The following is a 17,154-nucleotide window of genomic DNA, read 5'->3' on the forward strand; positions in this document are numbered from 1 at the left end:
AAAGGACAAGGGCACATTGCCCTGCCCCTCCATCATTGAGCTGGGGTTTCTCAGTGAGGGGGTGATGTTGCTAGAAAGAGGAGGGGGAAAGAAGAGAGAAAGGCTGAGAAACTGATGGCTCAAAGAAATCTCTCTTCCTAATTCCATGAGGAAAAGTATACCTTTCCCTGAGCCCAACTCAGCTCCCAAAACAATCCTTTCTCCAAAGAGTTTATATGATCCACTAAAAAGAAACCAGGGAAAGGATTGGCTTGAGCATGTGGGAAGGATGGACTCATAAAAGCAGCATGGTTGATAGGACATTGAATGACTGACTTGGATTCAAATACCACATTCATTACATACTAGTTGTATGACTTTTTCCAAGCTATCCAGGCCTCAATTTCTTCCACTTGCAAAATGGAACACCTATCTCATGGGATTGTTGTGTCATATGAGATAAAATATGCAATTTGTGAAAATGTCGGTCTTCATTGTTATTAATGGACAAAGAGAAATCATTTCTTATTAGAGTTCCTTAAGTGTCATAGAATGGACCTGGAAGGAAGCCTAGAATACAAAATGTTTGTAGAGAAATGACTTTTAGGGATCATATATACTAATCTTCTTAATAATATAATATAGGCAGAAACTGAAGTTCAGAGGAAGGGAAATGACAGACCCAAGGTCACTAGAGTAAATATAAGGTAGATCCAGAATCAGAAACAGTGTCTCTCCTCACTTCCCATCCCACTCCCAAAGCATTTTCCACTCAATCATGCTGCCAAGAGAGGAGGTATTGAGGACGATGACCAACCTACTGTTTTCCCTCTCTGCTAAGTCAGACCAGAAGAAAGCACAAGTTTATATTTCATAAAGACAGAATCAGGTTAGATACATTAGATCTTCCAGTCTATGGGCAATGAGACTCTGGAATGTGTCAGGGGAGAAAGTTGTCATGCAGGTGACTTTTTACTGGACATCTTAGTGAATGAATTAGGATGGAGGGGAAGGTAACTGGCCTTCCTTCCCCCTTCTTACTTCCTCCTCCTCCCCCCCCCCCACCCCGGTTGGATAGAGGAGGAACATGATTTTGCCACATATATACACATAACAGCAACAATGCCAACATTAACTCAAGTTTGCAGGGCATTTTAAGGTTTAGAAAGTGTACATTTAGGGGAGGCTAGGTTGCACAGTGGATAGAGCACCGGCCCTGGAGTCAGGAGTCCCTGAGTTCAAATATGACCTCAGACACTTAATAATTACCTAGCTGTATGACCTTGGGCAAGCCACTTAACCCCATTGCCTTGCAAAAAAAAAATGCTACAAAAGTGCACATTTTTCTCAAGAGCCCAGTGAGATCGGTGGTGCAAACATGGCTCTCCATTTTTTTTGGATGATGAAACTGACATTCATAGAGATGAAATAATCAACCCATGGCCATAGAAAATGAAACCTGGGTTTTCTTGCTCTAAGTTCAATGCCTCTGTCAATCAATCAACAAGCATTTATTAAGTACCTACTAGATGCCAGCCAGGATTGTGCTAGACACTGGCAACATTCCACCTCCCATATTAAAGTATCAGGAGACACACAACTGGTGAGTAAGCCCCCAATGAAGCTCAGCAAACAAAATGTCTGAGGGGTATGGGAAAGTCTTCTCCCTGTGGAGTGTCGAGCCTGTTCAGAGAACCCAGTGGAAGGGGCGGAAAGATGCCATTCCAAGGCAGTTTCTCTCCCAGCTGCCCCATCCAAGGCAGCTCATCTGAGGCAAAGTTGGCTTCATATGAGGTCTGTGACTGTGAGGCCAGCTGGTCCCAGCTGGTTCCTCTTGGCTCCAGGCTGTCCTGGGAGGGAGCTGACAAGAGCCTTCTTCTGTTCAGACCAAGTGGTCACCAGGAGCAAAGCAAAGAATTGGAATCTTGCAGGGTGGGAAGGGCTTGAGGCTGTGATGGAGGACCTCAGAACACAGCATACTCATGTGCAGCTCATTGTGTTTCTCAAATGTTTCCAGTGTTACAGGACACTTTTCTCAAAACAGTCCTATGAAGGAAGCAATCTAGATTTTTGTTTCCTCTATTTTATAGATGAAGAAACTGAGTCTCAGAGAAGCTTGTAAATGGTAGAGCTAGGACTCAAACTCAGATCTTTCTTGATTCCAAGTCCAGTACTTTTTCACAATGTAGAACAGTTACTTTGTACATGTTTATAATAGCTAACTTTCATATGGTATTTGAAGGTTTGCAAAGCATTTCACATGATACCTCATTTGAATCTCTCCCAAACTCTGCAAGGCAGTTGCTATTATTATTTTCATTTTGCAGATGAGGAAACTGAGGATAAGAGATAAGAGGTGGTTTGCACAGGGTCACACAATATGATGATGATGTTTATCCTTCGTTTTTGAAGAAGACCATGACATCAGGAATGTGATGCCATGACAAGCACATAAATTGGATTTGAGTGAGGAGTGCTGTGCTAAAGTCACCAGCCTTACTTTCTCCTCCAGAGCCATCTGGGTCCAGTGACTGGATATGAATCAGGACAACTGGATATGCCCTTTAGTTAAGTGACTTATTCAAGGTCACACAACTAGTTAAGTATCAGTGGTCTGAGGCTGGATTTGAATTCCTATCCTCTTGACTCCAAGAACAGCGCTCTATCCACTGCACCATTTGGCTGCCCCAGTCACATGAAGCAAGATTTGAACTTAGGTCTTCTTGACTCTAAGCTTAATATTCTATCTTCTATGTTACCTAACTACCTCAGTTTACACATGTATTCATGAAAACAAAAAGCCCTCACAAAATCCCAGAATTAAAGAGCTGGAAAGACCCTTAAAGATTTGTTTTCTTAATTTCACAAATGGGAAAGCTGAAGCTCAAAGGGTATATTGTTCAAAGTCTCAGTTTCTTCAACTGTAGAATGGAAGGGCTTTAGCTTCATGACTTTTAAATCTTCTTCCAATTTTATATCTATAAACCTTTGAGCTGGAGAATAGAGTCCAAGTGACCTGATACCCAGCCAATGACTCTTTCTATTACTTATGTTCTTGTGACCCTTGAAAGCTTGGATTTTGAGGACTTTCCAGGTCTGGGATTGAATCCACCTGGCTTCTTTTGCCCAAAAAGGTGATGATTCTCTTGCAGTGTTCACTTCCAGTCTTTTTTCTTCTGGACTTCAGGAATATGTCTTGGCTGGCAAGAATCAAGTCCTGTGCCAAAGCAGCCCCCTGCCAAACTCATTTCTGTAGCACTTTACAAATTTTTTCATTCACAATAACCGTGAATAGAATTATTGTTTATATATATATATATATATATATATATAATATATATATAAGTGTGTGTGTGTGTATTTATATATACACACAAGGAATAATAATCCTTGCAGGAATAATATATCATATTATTCTGAAAGGATTATTATTCCCTTTATGTAGAAAAGCAAACAGACTCAGAGAAATGGAATGTTTTTCTTAAGGCTTCAAAGTCAGGAATAGCTGTCACCCAGGAGGCATTACAATCTCATTCCCTCTGGACAAGGTCACCTGACTCATCAAGTTTTTCTCTCCAGTGCTAGACATCACACTGAGTTGGTTCTCTTGCTTTTCCTACCAATTAAATGACACATTTGGTCTTGGTTCTATGATATGCCCCTCTTCACCATCCCCATCCTCACAACAGGGTAAGATAAGGTCCACTTTTGGTTCTATTCAGCACTGAGAACAGGAACAAGCACCTCCCAATAGCTTGCAATAGACTTTGAACTCCTTAAGGGTCTTGAAGTTGAAGGAATATTAGAATTCAAAATGTCTGAATTAGAAAGCAGCATACATTATCTAGTCCATCCCATTCCCTCCCTCCTCCTCCCTTCCCCAATATTTTACAGATAAGGAAACTGAAGCCCAGAAAGGGGAAGGGGTAGTCCCCTCTTTTCCTAAAGACACATATTAGTAAATAATAGAGTCAGGATTCAAATTTAGAACCCCTTACTACAAATCCTCTCTTCTTTACCCGTACCAAGCTGCTTTCCATAAGGTTAGAAACTAGATCATCTACTGATCCGTCACACCAGCAATAGGACCCCTTTCCCCCCACTGACCCACTTAGTACTCTGCACACAAATAATGTAATTGTCTGGACTGATCCTGCCCTCCTCTGTTCTCATAGCATTTTGTATTATTCTTATGCACCACCCAACCCAACATTCTAATTTTAGAAATAGGGAAACTTAGGGTCAGAGAAGCAAGGTGCTATTTGCTTGACTTGCTCAAGATGACATGGGAGATAATAAGAAGCTACATAATGGAGTAGAAAAGAGTCCTATACTTAGAGAAAATAGATTTCAGTCTCAATTCTGACATGTGCTAGCTGTGTGATGCTCCAAAAAAAGAGATGAAGATGGATTCTGCAAATTAGAAGCCAGAGAGCTTCATTTCAATTTTTGGCAGAATGTTAGAATATATTATTAAAGGCTGGCTAATGAATGTCTAGAAAAGTGGTGATCAAAAAGAGCCAATATACTGGTCATTCCAGGTTAATCCTATTCACCTTGGCGGGGGGGGGGGGGGGGGGGGCGAAGACAATGTCACTGGATTGATAGATCAGGGGAATATTGACATAGTTCACTTCAAAGTATTTGAGGAAGTGTCTTTTACTCTTCTTGTGGGCAAGACATAAATAAGTCGAGTACAGGATTGTATGTTCAGACTTAGAACTTGTTGGTTTTCTGGACATAAAGGAAAGCCATTAATAGTTTGATGTCAACTTGGAAGAAAATAGTAAAGTGCCTCCCAGAATCTGTGGTTGATCTTGTGCTAGTTGATACTTGATCAAAGATATGAGTAAAGGTATATGTGGCATTTAAAAAATCAGAATTGCAGATAGGAGGGATAGCTAATGCACTGAATGACAGGAGGAACCAAAAGGATCTTGACAGGTTAGAACACTGCCCTGAATTGAGTTAGATAAATTTAACAATTAAAGTTAAATATCAGGTTGAATTAAGTTGCTGGGACAGCTAGGTGGTACAGTGGATAGAGCACCAGGTCTTCAGTCAGGAAGATTTATCTGCCTAAGTTCAAATCTTGCCTCAGACACTTACTAACAGAATGATCCTAGGCATGTCACCTAACTTTGCTTCATTTTTTTTCATCTGTGAAATGAGTTAGAGAAGGAAATGACAAACCACAACCCTAAATAGGGTCGTGAAGAGTCAGACCAACTGAAACAACTGAACAGCAACAAAGTTAAATTAAATATAAAGTCCTATACTTGGGCTCAAAAGCTAATTCCACAGAACAAGATAGAGAAGTGTGGCTATAGAAGAATTTGTTTGAAAAAAGTCTGAAAGGTTTTGTGGACCACAAATTCAAGATGAAGCAGAAGTCTGATGTGACAGCCAACAAAATCTGATATGATCTTAGGGTCCATTTCAGTAAGACTGGAAAGATGTTATTGCCCTTTCTCCCTATTCTGTGAAGACTACTCTCAGATATTATGCCCATTCTAGAGCCAGAAACATGCAGTGGCTAGAATCTGGCCTTGAAACCAGGAGAGTTAGGTTGAAGTCCCTCCTATCTCTGATAGATACAGGCTGTGAGACCCTGAACAAATCACTTACCTCTTAATATAGAAGATACCCCACTCAAAGAATCTTTAAACAGATACTTCCAAAAAAAAGGAGGAAAATGCCTTCTGCAAGCTAAAAGCCAAAAAGCTTCCTTTTAATTTCTGACAAAATGTTAAAAAAAATATTATTTTAATGACTAGCTAGTGAAAGTCTAGAAAATTGATGATCACTCTGAGGCAATGTGACATACAGTGGTCATGTCAAATTAATCATGTTCACTATATTTGTGTGTGTGTTTGCATGCTCACATGCCTCTTGGTGCTTTAGGCAGCTCTCTAAATTGCAGAGAAGGGACTGGTCAACACTGTTAGAAGAGTTTCCTCACCCAGGAATTCTTTGTACCAATGAAATCTCAAGTCTAGTAGGCCCTGTCCCTATCTAGATACTTTATTTTAAGAAGAAAACTTGTACATTGGACAATATCCAGAGGAGACTAAACAGGATAGTTGAGGCTTGAGAAATGAACTGGAGAAAGAACCTCATCTGAAGAGATACTTAGAAGTTGGTGATAATTGTCTTAATATTAGGATTAGGAAGGCTATCCCTTGGAAGAGGGATTGCACTCATTTTGTTTGACCCCAGAGGGCAGAACAAGAATTACTGTGTGTAAGTGGCAGAGATTTCGTTTTCTTCTAAGGAAAAAATTCTGAACAATCTGAGTGTTCTAAAAGTGTGATGGAAGGGAGTGGGCCCCCTGCCTCGAAAGTTCTTCAGGCAAAAGATGTATGATCATAGATGAGATATGACCTAATTGTAGAAAGGGTTCTGTTTCAGGTAGGTGTTGGTGGCCTCTGAAGGGTCTTCCAGCTCTGAGATACTGTCCCTTAATAAAGTCACTTCCTCTCTTAATATCAGTTTTCTTCTCTGAAAAATGGGGGAATAGCATTTGTGAGCAAAGTGCTTTTTAAACTAAAAATTACTATGCCAATAAGAGCTGCTCACAGTTGGCGCAATGGATAAAGTTGTCTTGGAAGACAATGGATTCACAATCCCTTCTTCATGAATCTAATGGTTTTTAACTTGGACAGAAGAGAGGATTCTATATTGGAACAACCCAAAGCAGCTTTTCTCCCTCAGGGATTCAGACCTCTACCTGCATCTCTTCTTGCAATGCAGACTGGGGGTGGGGAAAGGCATGAGGGCAAAGGAGACAATGTGCTGTAGCCAGGCAGATTGGATTGAGACCCCAGAAGTATATTGTACTCTCCCCACCCCATTACAGTAATTTCAATGCTTGGCTGTCTGCTCAGCCCCTCAGTTAATCACCAGCCCCAATTTTGGCAATATCAATTAATTTCCATGGAAGTCATAGCTGTACCTAGTCTCAGACTCAATTCTTGCCAATCCCAGGGGGATTGACCCAAAGCAACAAGGTTTAAGAGGTCCAGGAAGCAGGCTCTATCTTACTCAGGATACTGAAAGTTTGGGATGGTGAAGTCAATTCTGCAGTGGGACTCAGGATGTTTGGGTTCTAGTACCAATTCTGTCACAGATTTGCTGTGTGAATATAAGATGTTGGGTAGGTAATGTCCTCTGCCAATGAAGGAATTATACCAGTTAGGAGACACACTAGCTAGGACCCTTCCCTCCCTAATATTCTGTGTCAACTCATGGAAATTAAAAGGGGTTTTTAAAAATCATTTTAAGTCCATGAGAAATCTAAAATCGGGGAGTGAGGCAGAGACTTTCATAAGGGGGAGGCCACTGGGATGGGGGAGGGCTGGTTCCACCCAGGCCAAAGCATACAGGGCTGGGTCAGAGCCAGTGCTGGCAGGAGCCTGGGGGAGGTGTGTGAGGGCGGGAGCAGCTGGAAATAGCAGGGATTGGGAGGGATGAGCTGGGTAGGGAGGAGAAGAGAGGCAGCAGCCTCTGAAGGGTTTGTCTCTGGGGTGCCAAGAGACATATCGACCACAGAAAAGAGGCAGCAGGGGCTGGTCATTTCTCTTCCTCTTCAGACCTGGACCCAGCCCTAATGACAACATAACAAAAAGGCTTAGTTTCACATGGACACAAGGCAGCATGATATCCTGGAAAGGATGTAGGACTTTGACTTGGAAGGTGGTGTTAGAGTCCCAAATCTTCTTCCTAACTATATGACCTTAGGGAAGCTACTTTATTTCTTTGAGACTCAGTTTACACGGTTATGAAATGGGGATAAAAATACTTGCACTGCCTACCTCATAGGGTGCTGCGTGAATGCTAGCTATTATTATCTCTTACATAGAAATCTGGGCTGGGGAGGAGGGGGATGGGCCATCTGTCTATCCAAATGACAATACTGTACCTAGGGACCCTGGATCTTGAAGTTCAGAGAAGTATAACTGGATGGAGAATGATGATGCCCTTTCTAGACCTAAGTTTCCTTCTCTGTAAAATGAGAGCTTTAGATTAGGTAGTCTCTAAAGCTCTATGACTGGAGACCCCAGTTTCCTTACGTGTTAGGTAAAATTGTGAAATTTATATTTTCCAAACCACTCCACCTCATCCCAGGTCCCCTGATACCATCCAGCTCTTGAATTCCTCTGCCTTTTCCAACCTTCTTTCAGAAAACCCTTGATAAACTTACTCACACTCAAGTGAATATGACTGATAAGGACTGGACATGAAACCCCCTTTTTAGAGTGATTGGCAGGGAGGCTAGGTGGTGTAGTGGATAAAGCACCGGCCCTGGAGTCAGGAGTACCTGGGTTCATATCCAGTCTCAGACACTTAATAATTACCTAGCTATGTGGCCTTGGGCAAGCCACTTAACCCCATTTGCTTTGCAAAAACCTAAAAAAAAAATAGAGTGATTGGCACTGTAACAGAAAACAGAATCTTGGGCTAAAAGAATGGAGAATTAATAGGGGAAATTTAGATATAAATTAGAGAGGTGACTTGGATGTTTGGAGATAAGGTACCTTTCCATTCCCTTCATCCCCACCCAAGGCCATCCATTCTGTTTTTGCTCTCTTTAATGCATCAGACCAGATTCAGCTGCCTCCATATTCTAGAACTACTCCATTCTCTGTGTTGGGGTGGAGAGGGAGAGCTTTACCTGTCCCTTGGTTCCTTATCCACTATCCCTTTTGTTAGCCACAGCAAGACGCAGATATTGCAAGGGGAGAAGCAAGAATTTTAGCTTATTCTAAGCTTCTGTAGTGTATGGTGGCAAGTCAACAAGAGGCAGTGGACTTGGAGTCAGAAATGATTCTTCTTGCTCTATCTCAGTTTCCTCTTCTGTAAAATAATGAGGCTGCGCTTGATGATCCAATCCTGAAGTCCTTTTCAGTTCTAGTCATCTCTGAGGCTCCTCTTGGATCTTGGCTTCCCGAGGAGTCAATTTCCTAGCTCATACCATCAAGTACAGGAGACCTCCCCTCCACCCCAACCAAGGGTACCTCTATGGCTACCTTCTCAGATTGAGCTTCAAGCAATTATTTGTCATTATTCCAATTTTTCTTCTCCTTGGAAAAATGTGTCAGGCCCTAGTGGGAAGAAAGAGAGAAAGAAAGACATTTTACTTAGCTCTGCAAAATGGCAGGGTAGGAAGAGGTATGGAGGTGAGTTCAAAGCAAGTATTTGCCCCTTAATGAAGGCCAGGAGAGAGAGAGAGAGAGACAGAGAGAGAGAGAGAGAGAGAGAGACAGAGAGACAGAGAGATAGAGAGACAGAGAGACAGAGACAGAGACAGAGAGAGACAGAGAGAGAGACAGAGACAGAGAGACAGAGACAGAGAGACAGAGAGAGACAGAGACAGAGACAGAGAGAGACAGAGACAGAGAGACAGAGACAGACAGAGACAGAGAGGAGAGACAGAGAGGAGAGAGAGAGAAAGACAGAGATAGATTTTGGATTGTGTATGAGATAGTCATTGTTGCTATGGGACAACTAGGTGATGCAGTGAAGAATACTGGGACTGGAATCAGAAAGATCTGAGTTCAAATTCAGACTCAGACACTGACTAGCTATGTGATCCTGAATAAATCATATAATCTCTGTTTGCCTTAGTTCTCTTATAGGCAAAATGGAGGTAATAATAGCATTTACCCCTCCCCCCCCAGGCTTCTTGTGAGGATCAAATGAGATGATAATTGTAAAGTGCTTGCCACAGTGCTGAAGGCTACAATAAATGTTAGTTGTTGTTGTTATCTCTGTGATTGTAATGATATCTGGTATTTCTCTGTGTGTACATGTATATCTTTCTGCATCTATCTTCCTGGTTGCACATCTCTACATAGAGATACCTTTCCATTACTGCATCTCTGGGTTTGTGTCCATATATAGGTCTCCAAATCTATTTCTGTGCATCTTTATGCATCCTACCTATAGTGCTTATGTGTGTGTCTTTTTCTTTATAGAGAGTTTTAGGTCTTATGTGATTTTATTCCTGTGGATATCTGTTGTTGTCTGACTCTGTAGATAATTTTCTATATTTTCCCAAGGGGCAGGGAAAGGGGGCAAATAAGGGAGAGAACTTCAGGTCTGTTTGTCTGTCCCTGGATGGACTTCTATCTTTCTTTGTTTAGTTCAGTAACTGTGTGAATCTTTGTGTGCATTTGTCTCTGGGAAGCCATACATGGGTATTTATCTATAAAGTTGGACATGACTGTCTCTGTATCATTCTATTCTTATCTTTTGTTTTTATTGTTCCATCATTTTTCAGTTGGGTCTGACTCTTCATGACTGCATTTGGTTTTTCTTAGAAAAGATACAGGATTATTTGCCATTTGTTTCCCCAGATGAGGAAACTGAGGCAAAGATGACTTTTTTTTTAGGTTTTTGCAAGGCAAATGGTGTTAAGTGGCTTGCCCAAGGCCACACAGCTAAGTAATTATTAAGTGTCTGAGGTCAGATTTGAACTCAGGTACTCCTGACTCCAGGGCTGGTGTTCTATCCACTGCACCACCTAGCCACCCCTCAAAGATGACTTTCACCGCTCGTAAGGGTCTGAGACTGAATTTGAACTTGTCTTCCTGATTCCAGAACTGGCATTCTATCCACTTTGCCACCTAAATGACTTTTTATGTGTTTCTGTCTTTATGTATAACTGTATATGTGTTTACCTATGTCTTCTGTCTTTGCCTATGATTATCTTTGCATAAAGATGCACAGAATTTTTCTGTCTGCGTGTGAGTACATTTGTCTCTTTGTGTATATCTATATCTATCCATATCTGTGTGTGTGTTTGTCTTTCCATCTGTGCATACCTTTGTGTCCTTGTCAGTTTGTGTGTATCTGTGTCTTGTATCTTTATAACAATTGTTTTTGTGTCTTTGTGTTTATTTGTGCATCTTTATGTGCATGGGTTTGTCTTTTTGCCTCATCTATTTCTGGTTGCATATATTTTTTCTTCATATCTGTGTGTGTGTGTGTGTGTGTGTGTGTGTGTGTGTGTGTGTGTGTGTGTGTGTGTGTGTGTGTGTGTGTGTGTGTGTGTGTGTAAGAGGGAGAGACAGAAAGACAGAGAGACAGAGGCAGAAATACAAACAGACAGAGACAGAGAGACAGAGATAGAGAGTCTGTAAATGTGCCTGTCTATATTGAACTCCTTCTGCAGGGAGCTCACTTACCATTTGCCCTTCCTTATCTTGTTGGACAGCTCCGATTGTTAGTTCTCCTTTATAATGGACTCAAATCTACCTTTTGGTAACTTTTCTTCTTTGTTCCTAATTCTCCCGGGGTGGGGCACGCAGAACAAGTCTGCTTTCCCTCTGTCCTGTGATAAATCTTCCATTGAAGACTTCTATTGAAGACAGTGATATAGAGATTTGCCTCTTCGATTAGTTAGTGCTTATCTAGTAGATTGAGCCCTAAGAGACAACAGTTAAGTTTTTTTATTCAAAGGGGAGTTATCTGAAGCATGGGATACTATAGGGAACTGAGGGAAGGAAGAATTAATAAGAGGTAGAGAGACACCAGGAAAAATATCTATGCATCTTTCCCCAGGATGTCAATGTAGAATCTGCTTCAAATAGGGGCAACAAACTTCTTACATTTATATCCTATTTTATAATTTCTATCAACACTAATTTTTAACATTTGTTTTTAAAATTTTTGAGTTCCAGATTCTCTGCTTCTCTACTCTCCCTCCCCACCCCGAGGAGACAAGTAATTTAATATAGGTTATGCATGTACAGTCATGCAGAACATTTCCTTGTTAGTCATGTTGTGAAACAAAACACAGACAAAAAGTAAGAAAAATAAAGAAAAATTATGCTTCCATCTGCATTCAAACTCCATCAGTTCTTTCTTTTTTTTTTTCCATTGTAAGTCCTTCATAATTGTCTTGTATCTTTGTATTGCCGAGAAAAGCTAAATCATTCATAGCTGATCATCCCAATGTTGTTGTTGTGTACAATGCTCTTCTGGTTCTACTCATTTCACTTTGCATCAGTTCACATAAATATTTTATGGAAGGCTTTAAAGGTCAGACTGATGATTTTATATTTGATCTTAGAGGCCACAGGGAGCCAGTCAGTGTCACTCCTTGAGCTACTTTCCTTACACAACCCTGTGAGTTGAATAGTACAAATAAGGAGGACCATGACTTGGTCAATATTTCATGGCTAGTAAGTGATGGGTAGGAGACTCAGTTCACTTGGATTCTTAAGGGCAGTAAAGTCTGGTAGAATGACTTGGGTTCAAATCCCATTTCTGCTACTGATTATTTCTGAGACCTTGAGTAAGTTTAACCTCCTTGGATCTTGATTTTTCCTCCATATAATAACAACCATCATTTATATAGTACTTTTAGGTTGCAAAGTGCTTTACATATTTGTAAAATATGCAATAGATATCTCATTTGATCCCCACAACCCTATGGAGAGAAGAAATATTATGCCCATTTTACAGATGGGAAAACTGATACTTAGAGAAAATAAGTGACATAGTAATATGTTCCTGAGGCAGGACTTGAACTTATGTCTTCCTGACTCTAAGTTTAACTTTTTAACTGAAACCCACCCAGCCCTTCTTAAGAGTTAGAATTCTAGAGCACTTTAAGGAATGCAAAGAAGCAATGCATATACAATTTTGACCCTCATAACAACTCCATGAGATAGGTGTTATTATTATCCTCATTTTACAGATTTGAAAACCGAATCAGAGAGAGGTTAAGTGACTTGCCCAGGGTCACATGGATAGTAAATGTCTACATCAGGATCTGAACTCAGGTCTTTGTGACTCCAAGTTGAACATTTTATGCTCTGAGCAACCGAATTGATCTCAAGTTGGAGTCAGACTAGCTGATCTATAAAATTCTTTCTTACTTGATATTCCATGAACCAATAGCCTTAGGGTGTTCAATGCATGGGTAAGAGACTTCTCAGTTTTCTTCTCTTCATGTGTATTTATGCCTGTCTCCCTTTTCTCTTCTTTTGCTTGTTTTCTTAGATGGAGATGGCCGGAGACTAAAAGGAGCCATCCAACGAAGCACAGAGACAGGCCTGGCTGTGGAGATGCCCAGTCGGACCTTGCGTCAAGCCAGTCATGAATCCATTGAGGACAGCATGAACAGCTATGGCTCCGAGGGCAAGTAAGTGGAAGGTTCAAAGACCAGGAGCCTGGTCCTTGAAGTCCCAACAAAGTTTTGTCCTAGGCTCTCATTCTCTTTTCCCTCTCTTCTGTTCTCCTCTTTCTTCTCCTCTCATTCCCCCCTCTCTTCTCCCCTCTTTCTCACTCTTTCTCTTTCCCCTCTCCCCCTTCTCTCTCTCTCTCTCTCTCTCTCTCTCTCTCTCTCTCTCTCTCTCTCTCTCTCTCTCTCTCTCTCTCTCTCTCCCCCCTCTCTCCTCTCTCCCCCACTCTCTCCCTTCTATTTCTTATGCCCATTTCCCCATCTCCTTTGGGTTAAATTATCATCTCTACGCAGGTGATTCCCAAATCTATATGGGTCTTATCTTTATCCTGAAGTCTAATCTCACATCACAAATTACCTGTTGGACTCCTTTAGTTAAAGTTGGAGACTTCATGGAGGTGGGATAGGTATCTTAGTCAGTCAGTCAGTCAGTCCAGTCCAGAACTCATTATCTTTCCCTCAAAATCCATCCTTCTTCTGAACTTGCTTATTTTTCCTCAATATCTCTTACATCCATGCACTTCTTGCTAATTCTTTAACTACTAGCTTAATTTAGACTTCATCACCTCTCATCTAGACTAGCCTTCTAATTGGCTCTCTCTGCCTCCAATCTCTTTCCAATGTATTTTCCATAGAGCTGCCAAATTGACATTTCTAAATTCCAGCTTTGACCATTTCAATTCAGTGTTTCCCTCTTCCCTCTACAATAAAATGCAAATCCTCCCATTTTCAATTAAACCACTTCACACTCTGCCTCCAATCTATCTACCCCACACTGTTTTCACATAATATTCTCTCAAACACAGTGTGCTTCAAACAAACTGGCCTACCTACCTTATACACATTTCCCTACCACTTTTGCACCTTTTCATAAGCTATCTCCTACTTCAGAAATGCACGCTATCCTTCCTCTTGGAATCTCAACCTCCCTTTCAGGTTCTTTTAAGTATCAACACTTAGAAGAGACTTTTTCTGAATCCCCACTTATTTGGGTATCACATCTTAAAATTACTTTTGTAGATGACTTTGTATTTACTTATCTGTGCACATATTGTTTTATCTCTGTAGACTATAAGTTCACTGATGGCTAGAATTGTTTGACTTTTGCCTTTTTCTTTCTAGCATTTGCTTCAGTGCTTATAGAATAAGTACTTGATAAATACTTGTTGAATTAAACTTCACTAGCTACCCTGTGAAAGCTGGAATCATGGTGCTTGGAACGATTAGGAGTAAGAATCTGGGTTCAAATCCTGTCTCCACCTTTTACTTAAGAGGTGATTCTGGTTCTGCTACTTGTAGTCTTGGGTAAGTCCCTTAACTTCTCTAGAGAGAGCACTTTTATTCACTAACCCTAATACTCTAACATTTAAATCAAATACTGTCTCCAAATTCAACGCTTTTTTTTTCCATTTTACCAGATTCCAAACAATTTTTTAAATGAATTATTTTTACCTCAAGGATTCTAAGCATGTTTTTTGGTCCCTCCAGAGACATATTTTTTCAATTTTCTATTAACAAGTTTTTTTCTCTTTTCCTCTTACCCATGTCAATTTAATAGGAAAAATGGAAAAACAAAACTCTCAAGCAAAAACAAATTCCCACCATGTCAATGTCCCAGAATGTATGTACCCTTTTGCTTCTTGAATCTATTACTTTTCTGCCAGGAAGTAGGTCTTACACATCCTCTAACATCCTATCTAGTCATCACATTGACATTTTTTGTCTTTACAATCCTTTATTGGATAAATTGTTTTCCTGACTTTACTGGCTTTACTTTGCATCAGTTTCTATGAGTCTTCTCAGGTGTTTTAAAACCCATTCCTTTTGTCATTTCTTACAGCATAAAAGTTTTTCCATTATATCTATTAATTAATAAATCATGCCTGTCTCTTCATAGTCACATCTTTTCTTGGCAAAGATACTAGGATGGTTTGCCATTTCCTTCTCCAGCTTATTTTACAAATGAGGAACTGAGGGAACAGGTTTAAGTGATTTGCATCAGATCACACAGCTCTGGATTTGAACTCAGAAAAATAACTTTAAGCCAAGCACTCTATCCATTGTGCTACCTAGCTATTCCTCAATATTTCCATTATGCAACTATAATTCACTCAGCCATAGTCCAATGTTTGAGGACATTCTTAAGAGCATTGTTTTGACTCTGATATCATTTTCATAGCAAAGTCCTAGTGATGCTTCTTCCTTCCACAAGTGCAGAGGAGCTTAACTTTTTTGGGACCATGGACCCCTCTTTTAATTAATTGAAGGAAATACTAAACTTGGGTTTAGGGGGTAGGGAAAATAAAGATGTGGGTTTCCCTCCATTGAGGTTTAAGGACTCCCTGAGATCACTCCCTGGATCCTCTGGGAGTTTGTGAACACCAGGTCATGAACTCCTGGAGATACTAAGCAGAGCATTGTATCACAGTTGAAAGAATACTGAGTCTGGAATGAGAAAATCTAACTTTAAGTACCAGTTCCATAACTTCTCACCTGCATGGTCTTCTTTGTCTTTAGAGGTTAGAAAATGACATTTCCTCAGGATCATAGATTTAAAGTAGAAAGGAGCCTTCAAGGTCACAAAGTAAAAATGAGGGTGTTGGACTGGAAAATGTTCACATCCCCCCCTCCAGTTCTATATCCAGGAGCCTAGAAGTCTATTATCAGTATGAACCATAGGTACGGATGATCCTGTGACCAGGGGAGGCAGTTGCTGGTGGAGTGTGAGGATGTGACTGCTTTGACTGGTTACCTCCTCCTTGTTATTAGTAGGTATTCTGGTTGCAGGCTGACCTCCTGCAGATCCCAGACTGATTTCAGGTCTCCCAGAGAGGAAGAAGCTGCTCCTCCCTTCTCTCCCACCTCCTCTCCAAACTCTAGGAGTGATGGCACCAGGCTGAAAATTGCTCAGCTTTGGCTTAAAAATAGACCCACAGAAGCCCATGTGGTTCTGTGGGATGGGAAGGACGGAAATGAACCACCCAGGCCCCTCCCCTGGGATAAGGGCCAGAGTTGGCAGGGCAGCCAACAGCCCCAGAAGACAGCTGTGCCTTCCCTGCCCATTAGCCAGCCCAACCATCAGTGATGCCTCTCTTGCCTACATAGCAGAGGGGCACCTGACCATATTATTTCTAGTGAGTATATAAGTGCACTCATTTACATACGTGTATGTTACCTGGGTGAATAGGTGGTATGTATGGGTATGTGAACATCTGTGTGTGAGTATATTACCAGTGTGTGTATATCTTTATGAGTATGAGTATGTTTGTCTATAAGGCAAAAGTTCATGATTGAGTGTAAATGTACCTATACATTACCAACATACTTATGTATATATACATACCCATCACACAGTCATAAACACGTCTGTATAAACAACACAAATGCACACACATGTGTAATATATACATGTGAATTGTGTGCTTATACATACATGTGCATGTATCTGTATGTATATATTTTTGTATATAAATATACATATTAAAAAATGTACCCTGTGCCCCAAAACCCATTGGTATGGGAATCTCTCTTAATGGGTGAACTTTAATGCCCAAACCTGCATGAGAAAAAGGGAAGAATTGGTGAGAAGAGAGTCTCTTCAATTTCTTCTGGTCTCTTGTGACTCTTCCCCCCATAGAGCAAGAGGGTATTACTAAATGGCTCAAAGGCAGGCAGAATTGACATCTTGAGCCTCTGTTCCTCCCCACTCCCATCTTTCTCCAAGGGATACAATTTCCTTGTGGGAGGGAAGTGGGAAGTTAGGGTCAAATCTTAGTTATTCTGTTCTTCTTAAAGTGAGGGGGGAATGATCTCGAATTATGTCTATTTGTCTTCCTTAAATATTGTCAGCCCAAGAGATGTAGTTTTCAGATTCAAGCTAACAGATTCATTAATGTGGAAAGGGGCAAGTTTTCAAGGCTTGACTTACTTCTTGGTTGGTTACTATCCTTCATCCTTGAAGACAACCAAAATGTCATCACCCT

General features: G+C 40.8%; 1 protein-coding gene across 2 annotated transcripts in view; it reads left to right on the forward strand.

Moving 5' to 3' along the window:
• The window catches only part of RIMS4 (regulating synaptic membrane exocytosis 4), a 61,714-nt gene that overhangs the window by 20,185 nt on the left and 24,375 nt on the right, over positions 1-17,154 (forward strand). For both annotated transcript variants that reach the window (XM_074210122.1, XM_074210123.1), the window contains exon 2: positions 12,991-13,132. In XM_074210122.1, the coding sequence (XP_074066223.1) occupies positions 12,991-13,132 (142 nt within the window). The remainder of the gene's footprint in view (positions 1-12,990; positions 13,133-17,154) is intronic.

This window comes from Macrotis lagotis, chromosome 1, assembly GCF_037893015.1.
Source record: "Macrotis lagotis isolate mMagLag1 chromosome 1, bilby.v1.9.chrom.fasta, whole genome shotgun sequence".
Classification (NCBI taxonomy): Eukaryota; Metazoa; Chordata; class Mammalia; order Peramelemorphia; family Peramelidae; genus Macrotis; species Macrotis lagotis.